The sequence below is a fragment of the Polyergus mexicanus genome, unplaced genomic scaffold (assembly GCF_030449975.1).
Source record: "Polyergus mexicanus isolate NDT 795.1 unplaced genomic scaffold, iyPolMexi1.0 SCAF_1, whole genome shotgun sequence".
Classification (NCBI taxonomy): Eukaryota; Metazoa; Arthropoda; class Insecta; order Hymenoptera; family Formicidae; genus Polyergus; species Polyergus mexicanus.
This window is the reverse complement of record NW_027223321.1, coordinates 3,246,231-3,262,703: the sequence shown is the minus strand read 5'-3', so window position 1 is coordinate 3,262,703 and position 16,473 is coordinate 3,246,231. Positions and strand designations below refer to the sequence as shown.

The 16,473-nt window shown below is 39.0% G+C and overlaps 1 protein-coding gene across 4 annotated transcripts in view; it reads right to left on the bottom strand.

Moving 5' to 3' along the window:
- Window positions 1-636: 636 nt before the first annotated feature.
- Window positions 637-16,473, bottom strand: part of LOC138931806 (protein tramtrack, beta isoform-like) — a 72,098-nt gene continuing 56,261 nt past the window's right edge. The window contains exons 5-6 of one of the 4 annotated variants that reach the window (XM_070293023.1): window positions 11,821-11,898; window positions 8,260-9,354 (exon numbers count right to left, since the gene is read on the bottom strand). In XM_070293023.1, coding sequence (XP_070149124.1) covers window positions 9,338-9,354; window positions 11,821-11,898 — 95 coding nt within the window. In that variant the 3' untranslated portion in view covers window positions 8,260-9,337. Of the gene's footprint in view, window positions 7,671-8,259; window positions 9,355-10,392; window positions 11,899-16,473 lie in introns of those variants that run through there. The other 3 variants (XM_070292997.1, XM_070293032.1, XM_070293006.1) reach the window with 3 other exon arrangements.

The following is a 16,473-nucleotide window of genomic DNA, read 5'->3' as shown; positions in this document are numbered from 1 at the left end:
GTTTTTAGAGAATAAAAAAAATGTTACGAGTAAGATCCTTCAATTTTTATTTTGAGAAAAACCGATTTCTCTTTCGACGGTATTGCTACTTCAATTGCACTCGTATGTCGATTATTCTGTGTTTGTATTTTCAGCGTTATCTGACTCGTTACGTCAGCAGATCTCTTTAAACAATTCGAACGATAATATATAAATATAACAGTATACAGCTTGATGCATCTGAAATATTATACGAGATAATTATGTCTCACGTCGAAGCGATAATGTTCTTGCATGAGATATAGAATATCGCTTATATCGATTTGACCTTAGTGCCACAAATATACTGAAACATATCGAGATAACGTAACGAGACAAACTCATTAGTCGAATTTCTCCTTTAATTCGCATTTGCCTCGGGTATGAAACGGTTCTGAATTTTCGGCAAGTTGAATGTGACGAAATTTACTTTGGCGTCTCTTACCGGTAAGTTAACATGACGAAGATGAGACAGATGACATTAAGAGCGGGTCGCATTCGACGAGTATCTCTCGCAGAATTCAAGGATATTTGGATCTTCGGACTGGAAGAGGGAGTATGTAGAGAGAAATAGATGGATAATGAGCACCTGAGGATTACACAAATTCATATTCACTTTAATTAAATATATCTATGTACATTATAGGTACATCATATTATATATATAGTACATTTATACTATATGATAACTGTACAACGGTAGCACTTTCAATACTGTTCACAAAAATACATCGCATATAAACGAGCAAAGAGTTTATACGCAAGGTCGGCTCACAACTTGCGACAAGACAGAGCATCAATTAATTAATTAATTAATTATTATCTCTCGCGCGCGTCGCCCCCGCGACTTCGCGCTCGCGGCGTTTTTATGTACAAAAGATCTATGCTCGAGAGTCGCATGTCGGGCCAAAGGAGGAACGTGTGCTACGAGAGAAAAGATTTATTTATTCATTTACTCTTTTTTTTTATTATTATTAACTTATATATACTTCACTTTTTTAAAGAACATTATCGACGCTGCGCCGCTGAATGCATTAGAGGCCCGAGGGGCCGTTTCATTTAAGTACCATCAAAGAGACACGAGACTGACAGATTGATATCAATATTTATATAGTTACATCGAGCATGTGTATGTGTGTGTGTGTGTGTGTGTGCAATAACTGACGTTCCATCTTAACCGTCGCGACGAGAATACGCCGTTGGTCACCAAATTTCAAAATTTACTTGTCGAATTACATTTTATTAATTTGTGCGCTGGATAGAAGAATACAATCAACATCTTTGGATTACCTTATAAACAAAAATACTAAAAGATTTTAAAATTTTCGGAATTGAGAAACTAAAAGGGCTCCGAAGAATCACCACAATTATATATACATTTCTAAAAAATAGCACATATTTTATAAACATATTTGAAATATAAAATCTTATAAATATCTCTCTTTGAACTTAGTATGCTTTGAAAACCGTTACCTCGGCGATCAGTGGGAGCGTTCTTCTCATTTCGAAGATATCTTTCTCTCTTTCTTATCACATTTTAATTCGACGTTTCTCGCATACAAATCGCACGCGTTTCGGTTATCGTAGACGTTGACTATTTACAGGAGTATTTCCGCAGAGAACAACTTAAGGAACATTTGGTATCAAGAGCGATAATTCGGTCGAATGTCGGTGGTCAAGTTGCGAGAGATCGCTGCTTCGGAGCGTCTAGGAACTGTATAGCGTTTATTACATATATTACATATTTATTAAATAATCGTTGAGAAAAACGGGTAGCATCCGCTACGATGGCTACTTTCGATCGTCATATTCTCGCAGAATCTCTTTGTGCAAAGCAAGGCTAGATAATTCGTCACGACAATCGTCGCTTCATCGCAAAAATTGTAAGATTCGAAGAATAAAAGCTGAGATATAAGTAGACACTAAGGCCAGGTTGAATCGACTAATTAATCCTAGTTTACCGATGATTAACTTTTTTTTTGCTCTATAATTGTACCTATAACGTAGAAAGAGGAGAACGATTGAATTCATCAATAGTTAACGCTAGATATTGTTGATACATAACCGGATCGATCTTCGGATTGAAGAATTCCGCTTAGAATACTATTAAAAGTCGCAGAATCACAGAATCGAAAAATCAAAGATCTCTTTCTTCTCTCTTTCTCTCTCGAATATTCGTATCTCGCAGATCTAATTAAAGGAATTGTAAGGAAGATGCGCAAAGACAGACGGAAGACAGAAAGCAACTCGCCGCGCCGTGTCGAGTCGATGTTGCGATCGATTTGATCTACTGCAGTTCGGGGAAGAACGTGAAAAGCCGTGTCGCATCCGGTTTCAACTATTGCCGTTCATTTGAGGAAGTCAATATTTGTCTCGCGCAGCGGATCGATCGATCGGAAAGTCACGGCAATCTGAGCAAAAATTAAACAGCTGTGCTCGAAGACCCGATTTACCCGACATACCGGACCACCAACATAGCGATAAGTATACGGGATGTTTCGCAAGAAGTGCATATCAGAAGCATGTATAATTTCTATTTTTTTTTTAAAGAAAGATTTCGAGTAAAACGATCAGGAATTGAAAGTCACGCGAAAAATAAAACAATCATAGACTCGATTAACGTATATTTAATATCAAAATATAAATATCAGTGTTTAAACGATTGAGCTTTCGCTAAGAAAACGGAAAACCGCGCTGAAAATCCATACCGGGGAAACGTTCGCGTGCCATCGGCACGTGCTTCTTGTGACATATATCCCGTATACACTCGTCTATCTAGCTATCTATGTATATGTATTATGTAATATACGTTATGCGCGTGTAAGCCTATGTATATGAAATACCTAGCTCCATTTTGGTCGTGTGGAGGATTCCGATGGGATCGACGTGTATGACATATCTGCGCTGATCGAGGAAACGTCACAATTCCATTTGGACGTATCACCGAGATGACACTACTCCAGTCTCGCGACCGCATCCCTCTTCCTCCTCTCCTATTTACAATGGTACGAGAATGTGTACGTGTGTCCCCCTTTCCATTATGATCCTGTCGAGGCGCGACAGGCGAGGCACGAAGCGGGATGATCTCGCCCCCAAAACAGCTCAGATTTAATAATACGATAGAATACGGAATATTACGAATCAAGGGCGTAAACCGTCGAGCTCGCGATTGAAGAAGTGTACGTCGCGCGAATTCTCCCTCGGCTCTCGTTATCGGCGAAGTGAGGATAGATCGTCGTCGCCGCGTCCTAGTGAGAACCGCGCGATTTTATTAACTCGTTCCGATTCAATTTTCGATTAACCGTACTAAATTCACGTGTTGAATCAATCCCGCAGTTGAATCATTTCTCCGGCGAATTGCGCGATTCGATATATATATATATATATATATATAGTCTGTCTTTATCACAACCGTAAATATTTATCTCTCATCGTCCCCCTCTTCCTCTTCAATTCAAAATTCAAAAATATATATCCGAAAGATAAATATATAAAAAAAAAAAAACGATATATAAAAATGTATTACGAAAAATTCACGTGGAAATCTCACTACTAGAAATGCGATCATTAGAGATATGCTTGAGAAACTGTAATGCGCGAATTCTTGACGAGACTAGCTCAGATTTTAAGAACCAACTTGGTTCGCTGATACTTTACACTTATGTACTTCGCCAAAAATGCTGAAGCGAATTTCTAACTTTACACGTAATTGCGTTATTATAAAGAAAATTAATACATAATAATGGAATCGTTCGCTCTCTTCCCTTTCTCCCGTTTCCAATATTTACATCTATTTTTACAATAAAGATTCGAGATTGGAGCAACCTGTCGCGGCGACGTACATCTTTCGCGATTAGAATCGCGTCCCCGACGACGCTAATATGAGAAAAGATCGCCGCGCGATCCAAATCTCGACTATCTCTGTCGCATTCGCGAATATTAATTACACGTAACACGTAAATCGACATGGACGGACTGGCTGACAGGGCGAGTACCTAACTAATATACGCTCAATCGATTAAAAAGATGTCACCCATTAAAATTAACGTTGCATGAAATGTATTTGATATATCAGCGCACAAGATACTGAATCCTTATAATTTTCACGTCAAGCTATCGCGCGCGAACGATCGATATTAATTATTCAGAGAATGGTGGCACAATTCTTTTCGACAAATTCGCTAGCCTTATGTATACACACGTAGCGATAATTAATTTGAATAAATATTACGATTCCATTTCCCAAGAGATAGCGGGCCAGTCCGTCCCTGTAAATTATATTAGCCTTAAAAATATACCGTGCCCCTAATATATCACATAATTCCCACATTGTGACTTGGCTTGTTATGAATAAAAACTTAGGAATCACACGGACAAAAACTTTCCTCTTAGCGTGAGGTTTGCTTAGGTACTTTACGAGCCTCGACAGCAATTACAATCGTTCATTACATGAAGAGTATTGGTCCAAAGAGAAATATTCTAGAGTATATCTGAAATGATCCGACGCCTCTCTCGAAACGTCATTTCGTTGCGGATAGTGTCCTAAGACGGGTTTTCCTCAAACAACGCAACATTATTCCCATAAGAATCGCGTGATTCAGAATGCATATTGCAATCTTTTATATTAATGGATCCTGCGTTCATAGCGTAAATATGATAATCAAAGGTTTTGAAATATTCAAGTTCCAAAACGGTTCCGGCGACCAGATAATTAAAAAATTGCAAGATTCGAAAAGATTGAAATATTTTAAAAACTGTAGAATCTCGACGGCGAATCATTTATTCACTTAAAATTCCTGGGCATCGCGCAAAGTTTGAGGACCCCCGATTTATTCTCTTCTCGATATCGGGGAGCATCGGTTATCGAACCGCCTCGTGGAAGAGCTCGAGACGCCCGGCGAGTCGTCTCGATCGAAAGTCGCTCTCTTGTTTATGTATCAGCCAGCGTGATATGCTGGTCTGATACACCGGGTATACGGATATAGAAGTGTATAGATTCAGGCAACTCTCGATACTTACTGCTTTCCGAGGGCTCGATGCCGACGACGATTCGCGTCCGTTACGGAACGCTCGAATTTTCCGTAGGACGGACACTCATGACACCCCTTATACACATAGCGGTTAACCACCGTCGAAATATATATACATACCTCGGCGCACACGCACGTAATACTATTACGGACGTACAGGACGTACCTCCATCCGAGGTTTCGTCTATCGCCATCCTCGATCTACGACAAATGCAAGAACATTGAAATGACGTCAAATTACGTTTATCGATTAATTAATTAAATGCTCAGTTTCCCAAGTTACCGCATTCTCAGAAGTGTTTCCTAAATTTTCCGATTCCATAGCTTTGTAATTTATCGTGCCCGTTTACCGGTCTCATCATGGTTGAACTCTGATATAAATAAGAATAAGCAGGCGAAATAAATTTGAAAAATTCTCTTCGAGCTAGAAAGAAAATGATTCTAAAATTGTCCATAAAATTTTTAAATCCAAACCTTAAACTGGAAACTGATCAAATTAAAAAATAAAAAACAATAAAATTTGATAATGTTCGTATACCGAGGATTGGCGATATAGTTTATATGTATCTTCCTTTCATTCTCGTTCACTCACACGTAGACCGTTTGCGTCTGTAACGCGAATTAATTATAAGAAACGATTGTTAATTGTCGCGCGAAATAATATTAATAAGATTAATACACGATGAATAGGATTTTCTCTTTGTAACAATGATAATGATCGCTATCACGATAATTCGTAGTACCCTTTGAAAAATTTCTTTTTTCGGTGTTCGAAAATCACAGCGCGCGTTTCAGCCTTCCATTGCATATTAATTAGACCGTTTTACTTAGAAAGCGGTGGGTATTCGCGTACCACCTTGCATTCTCTTGTGCATTTGTGTTTTTTTTTTTGCTCTTCTCACTTTCTTAATCATCGACATAGACGCGATTCGATCGAACTTAATTAAGAAAATAAAACAGATTCACTGATCACCAAGGACGTAATATATGTGTAATACTTTGTATAATATCTTCGGGAGCGGACCATCGGAAACATTCTATAAGATATATGTATTAATGTAGTATGTTAATCGGTACATTGTCACGATGATTACGAATCAATTTCTCAGTTTCGCGATTCAGATGTAATCAAAGTCTGTTTCTTTATAAAAAATAATTGTACTAATAGTTTCTCCGCTTTTCAAAATTACTCGAAATATCAGTGAACTGTCATAAAACGAAAAAAAATGTATCACGCGGCGCTCCATATATTAAAAAATAATAATTAAAAAAAAAAAAAAAATACTTTTCGAATAAAATACTATGCAAAAACAAATTTTTAAATGCCTTTTAATAAATATAAAACAGATTCTAAAAATCTCGCAAATTCGCGTAAAATTTAGAAAATGCATCGCATAGAAACATTGTTTAAAAACGACATCAGTAGAGCTATAATATTTAAAGCATTTTTGCCGTTTCTCGCGATCCGCCCCGCAGATATAAGAGGGGGAACCGAACAAGATACAGCTCTTCGCGAAAACTATTCGAAGCGTTACTTATCGATCGATTGTCCTCGCAAAATTCTGACTTCGTGCCAGCCATACCGCCCGACCGTCAGCGCGTGAGCACCTCGTCGATAGATCCCCTTGCCCTATTTATTTCCCCGTCCGCTCTTCTGCCACTCTCATGAAATGTGACGGAAGTTTCGAGGGCGAGGTGATCGATAACCTGTCCTTCTAGCCTGTCGCCCTCGCCCCCCCCTCGTAGAGAGCGGCGCGGCGGCTTGTCACCGAAGACGCGACAAACGAATTAACCGGCAAATAATTATCGCTAATGAGGCCATTGAGGTCGAACGGATTCGCCCCGCGAATCAATATTATCGCGCCGATCACTGGTCCAACTTCCGTCGAAAATGCTTCGGGAAGCACTTTCCGGGACATCTCTCTGACGTTTTTCCGTGGAAGAACGATGCTCAGTCCGAGGATCCTTGAAGCTCCCGGATTCCCATACGCTAGAATCCGATTAATTAAGAACAATCCTTCTAAAATCCTAAATTTATCGAAGCTTCTGGAATTTATAATCCTAGGATCCCTTGACCATTCAAATTTCGGTACCCACGAATCTTCGAGTCCTTCTTAATCGCGCGCGAAACATTTGCCACCTGTCCGAGCTCGCGCTCTCCTCTAGAGAGCTCTCCTCAAGAACGCTCTATCGCCACTCGGTGAACGGATTCCGATATCCCGAGTACGGCGACCCGGAGGACGGTCAGGGTAACCCGAAACCGAAGAAGGGCGCGAACGGGCGCTCGTGGAGCAGACGCGGCGGCGGAAGTGGCGGCGGCCGCTTCCTTCGCGGGGCGATCACCGTCCTCTACAAGGACCCCTTCCCGGCGAACAGCATCTCCCTGTGCTTGGTGCGTATGTGCGAGCGCAGCGTGTCGATCCTGCTGTAGGTGGCCGGGCAATAGGGACACAGCGAGCGTTGCGCGGTGTGTATGTGGAAGTGGTGCCAGCGATTGGTCACCTGCTTCCCGCAGGCGCGACATCTCCACAGCGCCGGACTGTTAAGCGACACGGCGAACATCTCGTGATAAGAGAGGCCGACCGGCACGCTCGGCATCGAACCTGCAAAACCCAACAGCATCTACATGCCCTTCGTGCACAACCAACACCATCGTAGCCATGAATTTATCCTGAGACATTCAGATCCGAAGATTTCTATTACAAGTCCAGAATCCACGACAGCTTTAGATCCTGAGCTCCGCTGAATCTCTTTCAAGATCCGCGCGTTTACCCAGGATCTCTGAGCTTTTATAGTCTATCGTAGTTCCCGAATTCTTTGAATCATCGGATCCTTTAATTTTAGGATGCCGAACTTTCAGAATCTGCTTTAGATTCTGAAATTTTCAATCTGCAGGATCTCTCGAAACTCTTGAACCCTCGGTGCGGTGGGTGGTTGTGTGGGTTTCGTTTCATGCAGTGTTCGGATGTCAGTGTCCCTGAGCAGTCTAATGAATTTGCAAATCACAGCTGATAACGTGAACGTTCTCTTGTGATTTCAAATAATTAATACAAGTCTTGGAGAAACGAAAGAGAATTACGTAAAGCGAACATATAAATAATCAAAGTTACACTATAATAAGGCAGAATTGAGACAATTTTTTTAAGCGATACAGTGATATAAATTTTGATTTCAATATAAATTAATTTGTTGTATCGGGATTATATATAAAACGAAACGAGTAAAATGGGTTAATAATTTTCAAATACGCAAGAATTAAGCGAAAATTATTAGTGCACATTCGTCTTTTGAGAAGTTTCTCGAGCGCGCGGGAAAAAATAGGAGAAACGTCACAAGGCAGGCAGTGAGTTGAAATGATCGAGTGTGTCTGCTCATGTGTAAACGCATCCCCACACACGATCACCATTCACCACATCTTTCATAAGCGCAGACATCCACAAGCATTCCAAGATTTATACTCACGTTCTCGATGCCGCCATGGAACACGAAGAAGACGTCGAGGGAGTAAGAATAGTGCGCCTCTACGCCTCCTCAGATTCTTCACTACTTCAAGATCCTTCGAGATCCTCGAATTTTAGAATACTGACATTTTCGAATCCACGAATCGTATGTAAAAATGAAATCACCGATTCGTCGGACTTTTAAAAACATTTTTTAAAACATTCTTTGAAATATACTTATGCTTTAACGACATTGCGGTTTCGCGGAAAACATAGAGAAGAAAAATACTTAACCGAATATTTGCCGATGTTATTGCGGGATTATCCGGGTCGAAGCTCTCCAATAATCCGTGCTAGAAAACGCAGAGAGTTCACACGCTTGTGTGAGGCTCTTATCGTTGTCGGTGTGTTGACAAAAAAAGTTTAGGGATTGTATCACGCGCACTGTATACAGAGCGATCAAAAAGTCGGGATTGAATATATCATGTGTGACACGTTTGAGGGACAAAATTTTTCAGATTTTATATTTATAACACATATAACTGTAAACGGAAAAATAAATAATAATAAAAAGAAATTTACCAATATTCGCGCGATACACATTTTTTCATAATCTAACAAAATTGACAAATAAATCTAAATAAGATTATCCTGTGGAGTTCCTTAATAGTTGTGTATAGAAAATTATACTTTTTACCAATTTGCATATAAATTATCTCTTATTCAAACTTGTAGTAATGCTCGTGAGCACTTGAGAATAATCAAGATAGTTGATTAAGGCGTTGCGGTTCCGTCAAATACCAGTTCAATCCCTTCCCTCTCCCTTACCAAAGGTACGTCGTATATCGATTATCGAAACGGATTACCTGCGAATGAAGCATCCGATAAACTACGTTGATAATTTACGTGATAATAAAATCTAAAATCTACAGAACTGCCAGAATGCCATCGTTTAGAATGGCGTTAACGATGACGTATGTTTCCTCGTTTGAAATCTTTAAAATTATTGTAATATCAACTCCTTTATTTCGTACATATAATATATATATATATATATATATATATATATATATATATATATATATATATATAATACATCTCTTAATTGAATAATCTCATAAAGCATCTACATTTCTCAAAGAATCCTTGTCAATCCTCCTTAACTCTATATAATTGGCCATTAGTCGCACGATCTAAATCGTAAATACGTACGCGCTAAAGCTGATTCGTATTATTTGTTCTTGTTCGTTAAAACGTAAGTGCGATCTACATTTCCTTAAATTATCGATCCTTCATTAATTTTCATCCTCCGTTCTTAAACGTCAAAAATAAATGTCTCCGTCGCGTATTCTTCCCACGGGAAGATAATTCATTTGATTTCGTAGCAAAAGACTTGGAATGAGAAATAACGTAATATATAACACGGAAAACCCTCGAGAGTTTGGTCTCGCCGGAAACGATCGAAGGGATTCAAAGGTACAAGTAGTAAAAAATAAAGTTAGACTTCTTTAGAAAACTTAACACAGACGCTTATTACATCATCGCCGTTCATTTATATTACTATGTAACGCATTTAACACGCTTCCACGAATTGTCTTTGGCATTTTGACGGAAGAACACGTGCATTTTCGGCACATTGCACCTTGCCAATATACAATACATTGCACATTGACAATATATTCTTATTTATTTACAAGAAGCTGCGGATCTATGGATCTATACATGCGTTTTACGTGTCTATGTAAATCTATAAATTTCTGCTAAATTGGATAGATTATTGATCTGAATATGCAAGATGTATTTGATAAAATACGCAATCTCCTTTGAATATTGAATGAATATCGCATCTGTTCTGAAAATTCGATATTAATAAATACCAAGTATATCTCTTATGGCACCAAAATTATAGCACTATCTATATCCCGCCTGTATTCTTTGTCAAAAGAGAGATTTATAATTAATTTTTGTTAAAATATGTCATGTGAAATAATTACAGTATATCAACTCTCTTACATGTAAATTTATACACGCAGAGAGCTAATAACACATAATTATTATATATTATCTGTAGACCGCGATGCATCTGTAATTGCACAAACGTATCTCTCATAAAATATCAGTAATTATCAATATTAATTATTATTCATTCGTAACTAAACTTAATGGAAATTTCATTGTTTTTCTGCTCAATTATATAGGTATATCTCCTAAAGAAAAATCAGTTTCAAATTCGACTTAATATCGAATAATGTTTCTCGGTTTATTCTTCCTCCTTTATCATATTTATTATTCAAAATAAGAATAATCACAATTACGGAAGGAAAAGCGAAACGAGAAGATTGCCACTTTCATCGACCTCGACTTTTTCTTCGATCCGTCCTTAAATCCTGTCATCCGGAAGCGCATCGAATCCTTTCGCAAGTTAAATCGCGCTCGCGCGAATAACGAGATAGGAAAGAAGATTTAAAAACGCGTGTTCATGTAAATATAGCCGGTGTAAATTTGAGATTCCAAGATTCAAGTACTTGGTTCGTCAGACAGCTTCCGTTGTCGACGAAAGAAAGGGAGAAAGATAAAAAGAAGGAATGCAGCGAGATGGAAAAAGGAGGTAAAGAGCTAATATTGACATGACGGAATCACACGGTCTTTACGATTACTCAAGTTTGGAAAAGTCTTTAAATAGCGCTAAATACGATGTCAATTATCGATCGCTCGAAAGGAAGGGAGGGAACGAGCGCCGTACGCACAATCATTCTGACATTCCACAAAGCGCGCTCCTAATGAAGCGCTTTGCCTCCTCCAACATGTGACTCAGTTTCTCCAATCCTCAGATACTGTAATCTTCTACATTGCTCGATTCACGGATTTAGGCTCGATCATCTTACGATTGTTAATCCTTATATACATTGATCCTATCAGACGCCAAAGATCCCTTCATATTCTCAAATCCTCCCCGCCTTCGAATATACATATAATTTTGTTCATTTAACGATAAAGTTCCCCCGATATATCGCGTAGTATCACAAATGATTAATCTGCCAACCAACAAACTCGCGTCTGGCGAGAAGGATCAGGACGCGGCGACAAAGGAAGAAAAAGAAGAGAAAGACGAAGCGATCTCTCGCGAGATCCGCGCTAGATCCGCAGCTTGAAATACGCGGCGTGATATTGCGGCGCGTGCGTACGCTATTGCGCGTGCATGCGCGCGTGCTTGGTACGCGTGTGCGTGAGTAGGGTGTCGCTGCGCGTGTACACCGCTGGGCAGAGCGGGCAGGCATACTTTCCGGGAAAATGTACGTAATAATGATTGCGCACGTTTGTCACGACCTTACCGCACAACGAGCATCGCCTCCTCTCGTCGCTGTTACTCTGTCTCTCAAATATCTGTGATATCCGCCAATTTTTCAGCTCTGCAACACAACAACAGAAACCACAGTGTCAGCAAAGCACCTCGTATTAGCCCGTTCTTTCCACGCGTGTCATCGCTCTATTTCCGGCTCTGTTCTTTTTGCATTTCTCTTTCTCTCTCTTTTTTTTTATTTCCCGCCAAATTTTTCCCCTTGATGTCAAAGATTAGACTCACTATATTGTCTGATTGGAATCGTCACCATTATTCTTTTTATTTAATCCATCTCCCGTAGCATGTGGCGTATGCGTATAAGGATGCGTGACAATCTTGTAGAGAATCTGATTGTGCGTACGACGTTGACGCACTGATAAACACGACGTGCGGTTTGTGGTGAGATCAAACTACGTATTCGAGCGGTGAGAGATCAAAGGGCACTGGAATAACTAAAGATACCCAGCGAACCGAAAATTTCAAACATTGATGAATTCGAACACGCTGAAGATCACGGGGGAAACTCATAAAACGATCTTTCAATTATCTAAGCATTCATCTAAGATTAAAAATATATCCTTTGAACGTCATGAGACCCGAAAAAAAGCAATCACTTCGTAACATAGTCTGCAAAAGAAAATGGAAAATCGATCTCGTAGAATCTGCAGGATAGACTCGACGATTCTGTTCCAGATTGAGATCCGCGCAACTTCATGTCCCGAGAAGCGACACGTTCTGGTAGAGACGCGTTCTCGAGGATTCATACTGGCATAAATCCTCAAGAACGTCGCGATCGAAGATCATAATCGCAACACGAATCTCAAGAGCCGCGTAAAAATCCGCGATCTTTCATATGGTAAAGAAAGATCGCGGAGAACATATTCCCGATATATATCGTCCGTGAAAACGCACCATACATAACATACTCGTATATACGCATCGACACGTTGACGTAAAATCGGAGCCCTGATAAGAGCGCGTGCACACGTGACTCGGAAATGTAAGCTGCCCGAGTCTATCATGCCGTTACAGCAATATGACCTACGTTCGAGTGATAAACCAAATGCCCTCGAGATACGATCAAAGATACAAGTTATATAATAGACTTACGAATTTTACGGAATCGCGAATAGAGATAGAGCAATAGACTAAGTAATCCAGAAGAGAAAAAAATCTAGAAATGAGATGACTCTCAGAGAATTTAAAATTCAAGATTGTCGAAAAAGTTTTCAGATACTTTCGATTTTTGCAATTCCACATTCTCTTATTCTTATCCAATCGACAACACGATCACGGTCATAAAATTTTAAAAATAAAAACAAATAGAAATGGAGTAAAAAGTTATTCTTACATCATATGGTAAATCTTGTGACAGAACAACGAAAGTATTCGCAGCAACGTTATTCCTTGCATTATTTCGCGCCAATAATAGCCTTATCGCGCGGGTTAGTCGACGAAATAATTCAGCGTAGCTTAAATGATAAGGTGTCGTCGTAGTCCACGGCATTGAAGTGAACGTGATTCCTCATAGACGCTCCGTTGCAGACACTGTGATTAATTAGCTGTCATGAAGCACACAACGATCACGTTATCTCATGCGCGCAAATAACGTTGTACTATGTACGGCTGTTTAATATCTAATAATGCCCTTTCGCAAAAATGTCACCAATTCATCTTAAATCAAAATTACAAGTCATAACTTTCCCAAGGTGTTCGACAAGCACAGAAACGTAAAAGACATGAATATTAATCATAAAAATTAAAAATATATATATTGTATATAAGCGAGAATGTAAACATAATTAGCGAACACCGTGCGAACGTCAAAGAGAAAAATTACCTGAAAGAAAGAAGAAAGGTAGTCGGTTCGGTTAACATACAATTACATATGTCTAATCGGCGAACATTGTACGACCAGAGAAAAAAATAATCTAGAAAAAAGAAGGAAGGTAAACGGTTCGATTAACAATTACGCTTATTCGGCAAACACCGTGCGAACACGTCGAATAGGGAAAAATATGATCTGGAAGAAAAAAGAAAGATAGACGGCTCGGTTAACACACAATTATGTTTAATCAAAAAATTAGTATGAAATACATTAAATGCACATGTGATTAATTCTCCATTTTTTTTTTTTTGTTTATCATCATATCATCATATCATCATTATCATCATCAGCATTATCATTCGTATTATCTACACTAGAATTAAAGATGTATATAATAATGTAGTTGTGTAAACATAAGAGACTTTATGTTAGAATAATCATATGGATAAAAATACAATCGTAATATAACAATAAGAGAGAAATAGTAGTAAGAATAATTTCTCGTAATAAAACCGATTAACGCCTTAAATATTTCATTCCCTCGATTGGCATGGTCAGAAGTTCCTCTGCGAATTTCTCATTTTCTCCTTTTCTTTGCTAAATATTGCCTATTGTACGTTTCGAGCCAAATGACCACAGTTTATGTGTGTAACAAAAAAATATATCAACTTTATCGAGCAACCCGCCGTTCTTCGACGCTATCGATTCGTCGCGCTCGCCATCGTTTCCGGTCCAGAAAGACGACAATGACGACGATCGTGCAGCCGAAACGCTTATTTTCCACGTTCATAGACTTCATTCGTAAACATACGCTTCGGGCGGGTTTTGCTTCCTTTTTATCCGAGTGTTTAATCGATCGATCGCTTTTATATACGATATATAGTGTCCCCGTAAGTAACTGCACTGTCGGAAAGCTTTCGAATCTTCGAAACGAGTGACAACGGTGAAAGGAAAGAAAAGATTGGAAATAAGGAGTCAAAATTAAAGTTTGGCGAAAAGAGAAGAATAAAAGGGAGTGGCAGGGGGCAGATCCGAGACAAACAATGTCACGAGAAAAAAAGAAAAAAAAGATTGATACACACACGTTAACGAAAGATTTGCGATCACGATTCCGATATAAATTACGATTTCTTCGATCGAATCAGCTCCCGCGTAAATTTACAGACATTTGAGCTTTTTAGTATGTTGAGCGCAACAGAACGGTGATGCATATTTTTCTTTGACGTGTGTCGAAAGAGGAACGAGACATGTTAGGGAAAAAAAAAAAAGGAAAGATGTTGATCGCGATTTGGTTCCTTTTTTTCTCAACACACGCACGCACGTATGTTCTCTTTCTGTCTCTCTCTCACTCGAGCTTATTCTATCTTTCGCTTCTTCTTTCATACTTTCTCTTTCTCTCTCTCTCTCTCTCTCTCTCTCTCTCTCTCTCTCTCTCCCTCCCTCTTATATGCGTTCGTACTCGTCCTCACGTTATCATACAACATGCAAAAAGTGCAACGGATAACGATTTTTTTCCTCTCGCCGTTCGTTCATAACGTCGAATCTACTTTTAGAGGCTCGTTTTCTATATTTACACGCGCGCCGTGTAAAATCACAACTTTCAGTCTGACAGTCGCGCCGATTCATATTTTATTTTATTTTATTTTTTTTTTTTTTGTTAATGATGAGTAGAACACGTTCAGTATTCTCGCGGGGAACACTCTGATCCCCTATATTGTGTTATGATTTACAATTATTACAGTTTATTCATCCCCCGAGAAAAATAACAAAATGTATATATATATATATATATATATGAAGATAGATATATATATATACATATATCATGTGTGTGTATATACATATATATCCATAGTTAATCCATAAATTGTATATATATATTATTATATAAAGAGATATTAATAATAGTACTTTTTTTTTTATTTAGTTTAATAATGTACAAAGGGGACAGGGGATGTTGTCGCTTGGTGGCAAAAAGAAAAAAACAAAACGCCTAAACGCGCCCCTTATCCTATGTCAGCTAAGCCTAATTCCCTAGGTAACGCCTATTTAACTACATTCATAATGTTCACTTGCACAGCCATAGTTTCTTTCTTCACTTTTCTCGCATTCAATCGTTTAGAACGTCTCCTCGATCGCCGGCCCACGATCCACGCAATCCCGAGGATAGTTCAAAGCCCCATCGTCAGCACAGCTGAGATTGAGGCGCGTTAATTGAGTAAAAGCACGAATATCGATATGCAACTTTTAATCGAAGGATCATAACTTGCAAACCATTGAGAATGAAATCTAATAATCTAATAATAATTACAGTTTCAAGAATTTTTCGCCTGATACAAAGGCTCTCGAAGAATCTCTTTAGACTAAAAGGGAGACTAAAAGTTAAGTGTGAGAGAATTAAATTTCTTTAAGTACTTAATGTGTCCGTGCAATCTGTTCCTTCCTGATCGGCTATACTCCACGGGGGTGTTCAAAGGCCGAGTAGTAATCGATCCCGAGTAATTCGGCATCGCCGTCGAGTCACCGCATTCCGCAGATCGCACGGTCGAAATTCGAGCGTTACTCAACTACGCGTGCCCACCACCGCTCGAATCGAATGAACTTTCGGGGCGCAATTCGAGGATTTCGAAAACTCAAGAGAAACATTATTCACTCGTTCGTCCTTGTCCGCGCGTTCCCGCCACTCAAAGTATCCGGAGAACGCAGCTTGTCCACCGCGCGACAACACCATGCCCCGCATTTTTTACTATCGCAATATATATTGCACAATTTTTTTTATTTTTCATTAAATTTATCTCAATTTCAATAAGGTGTTAG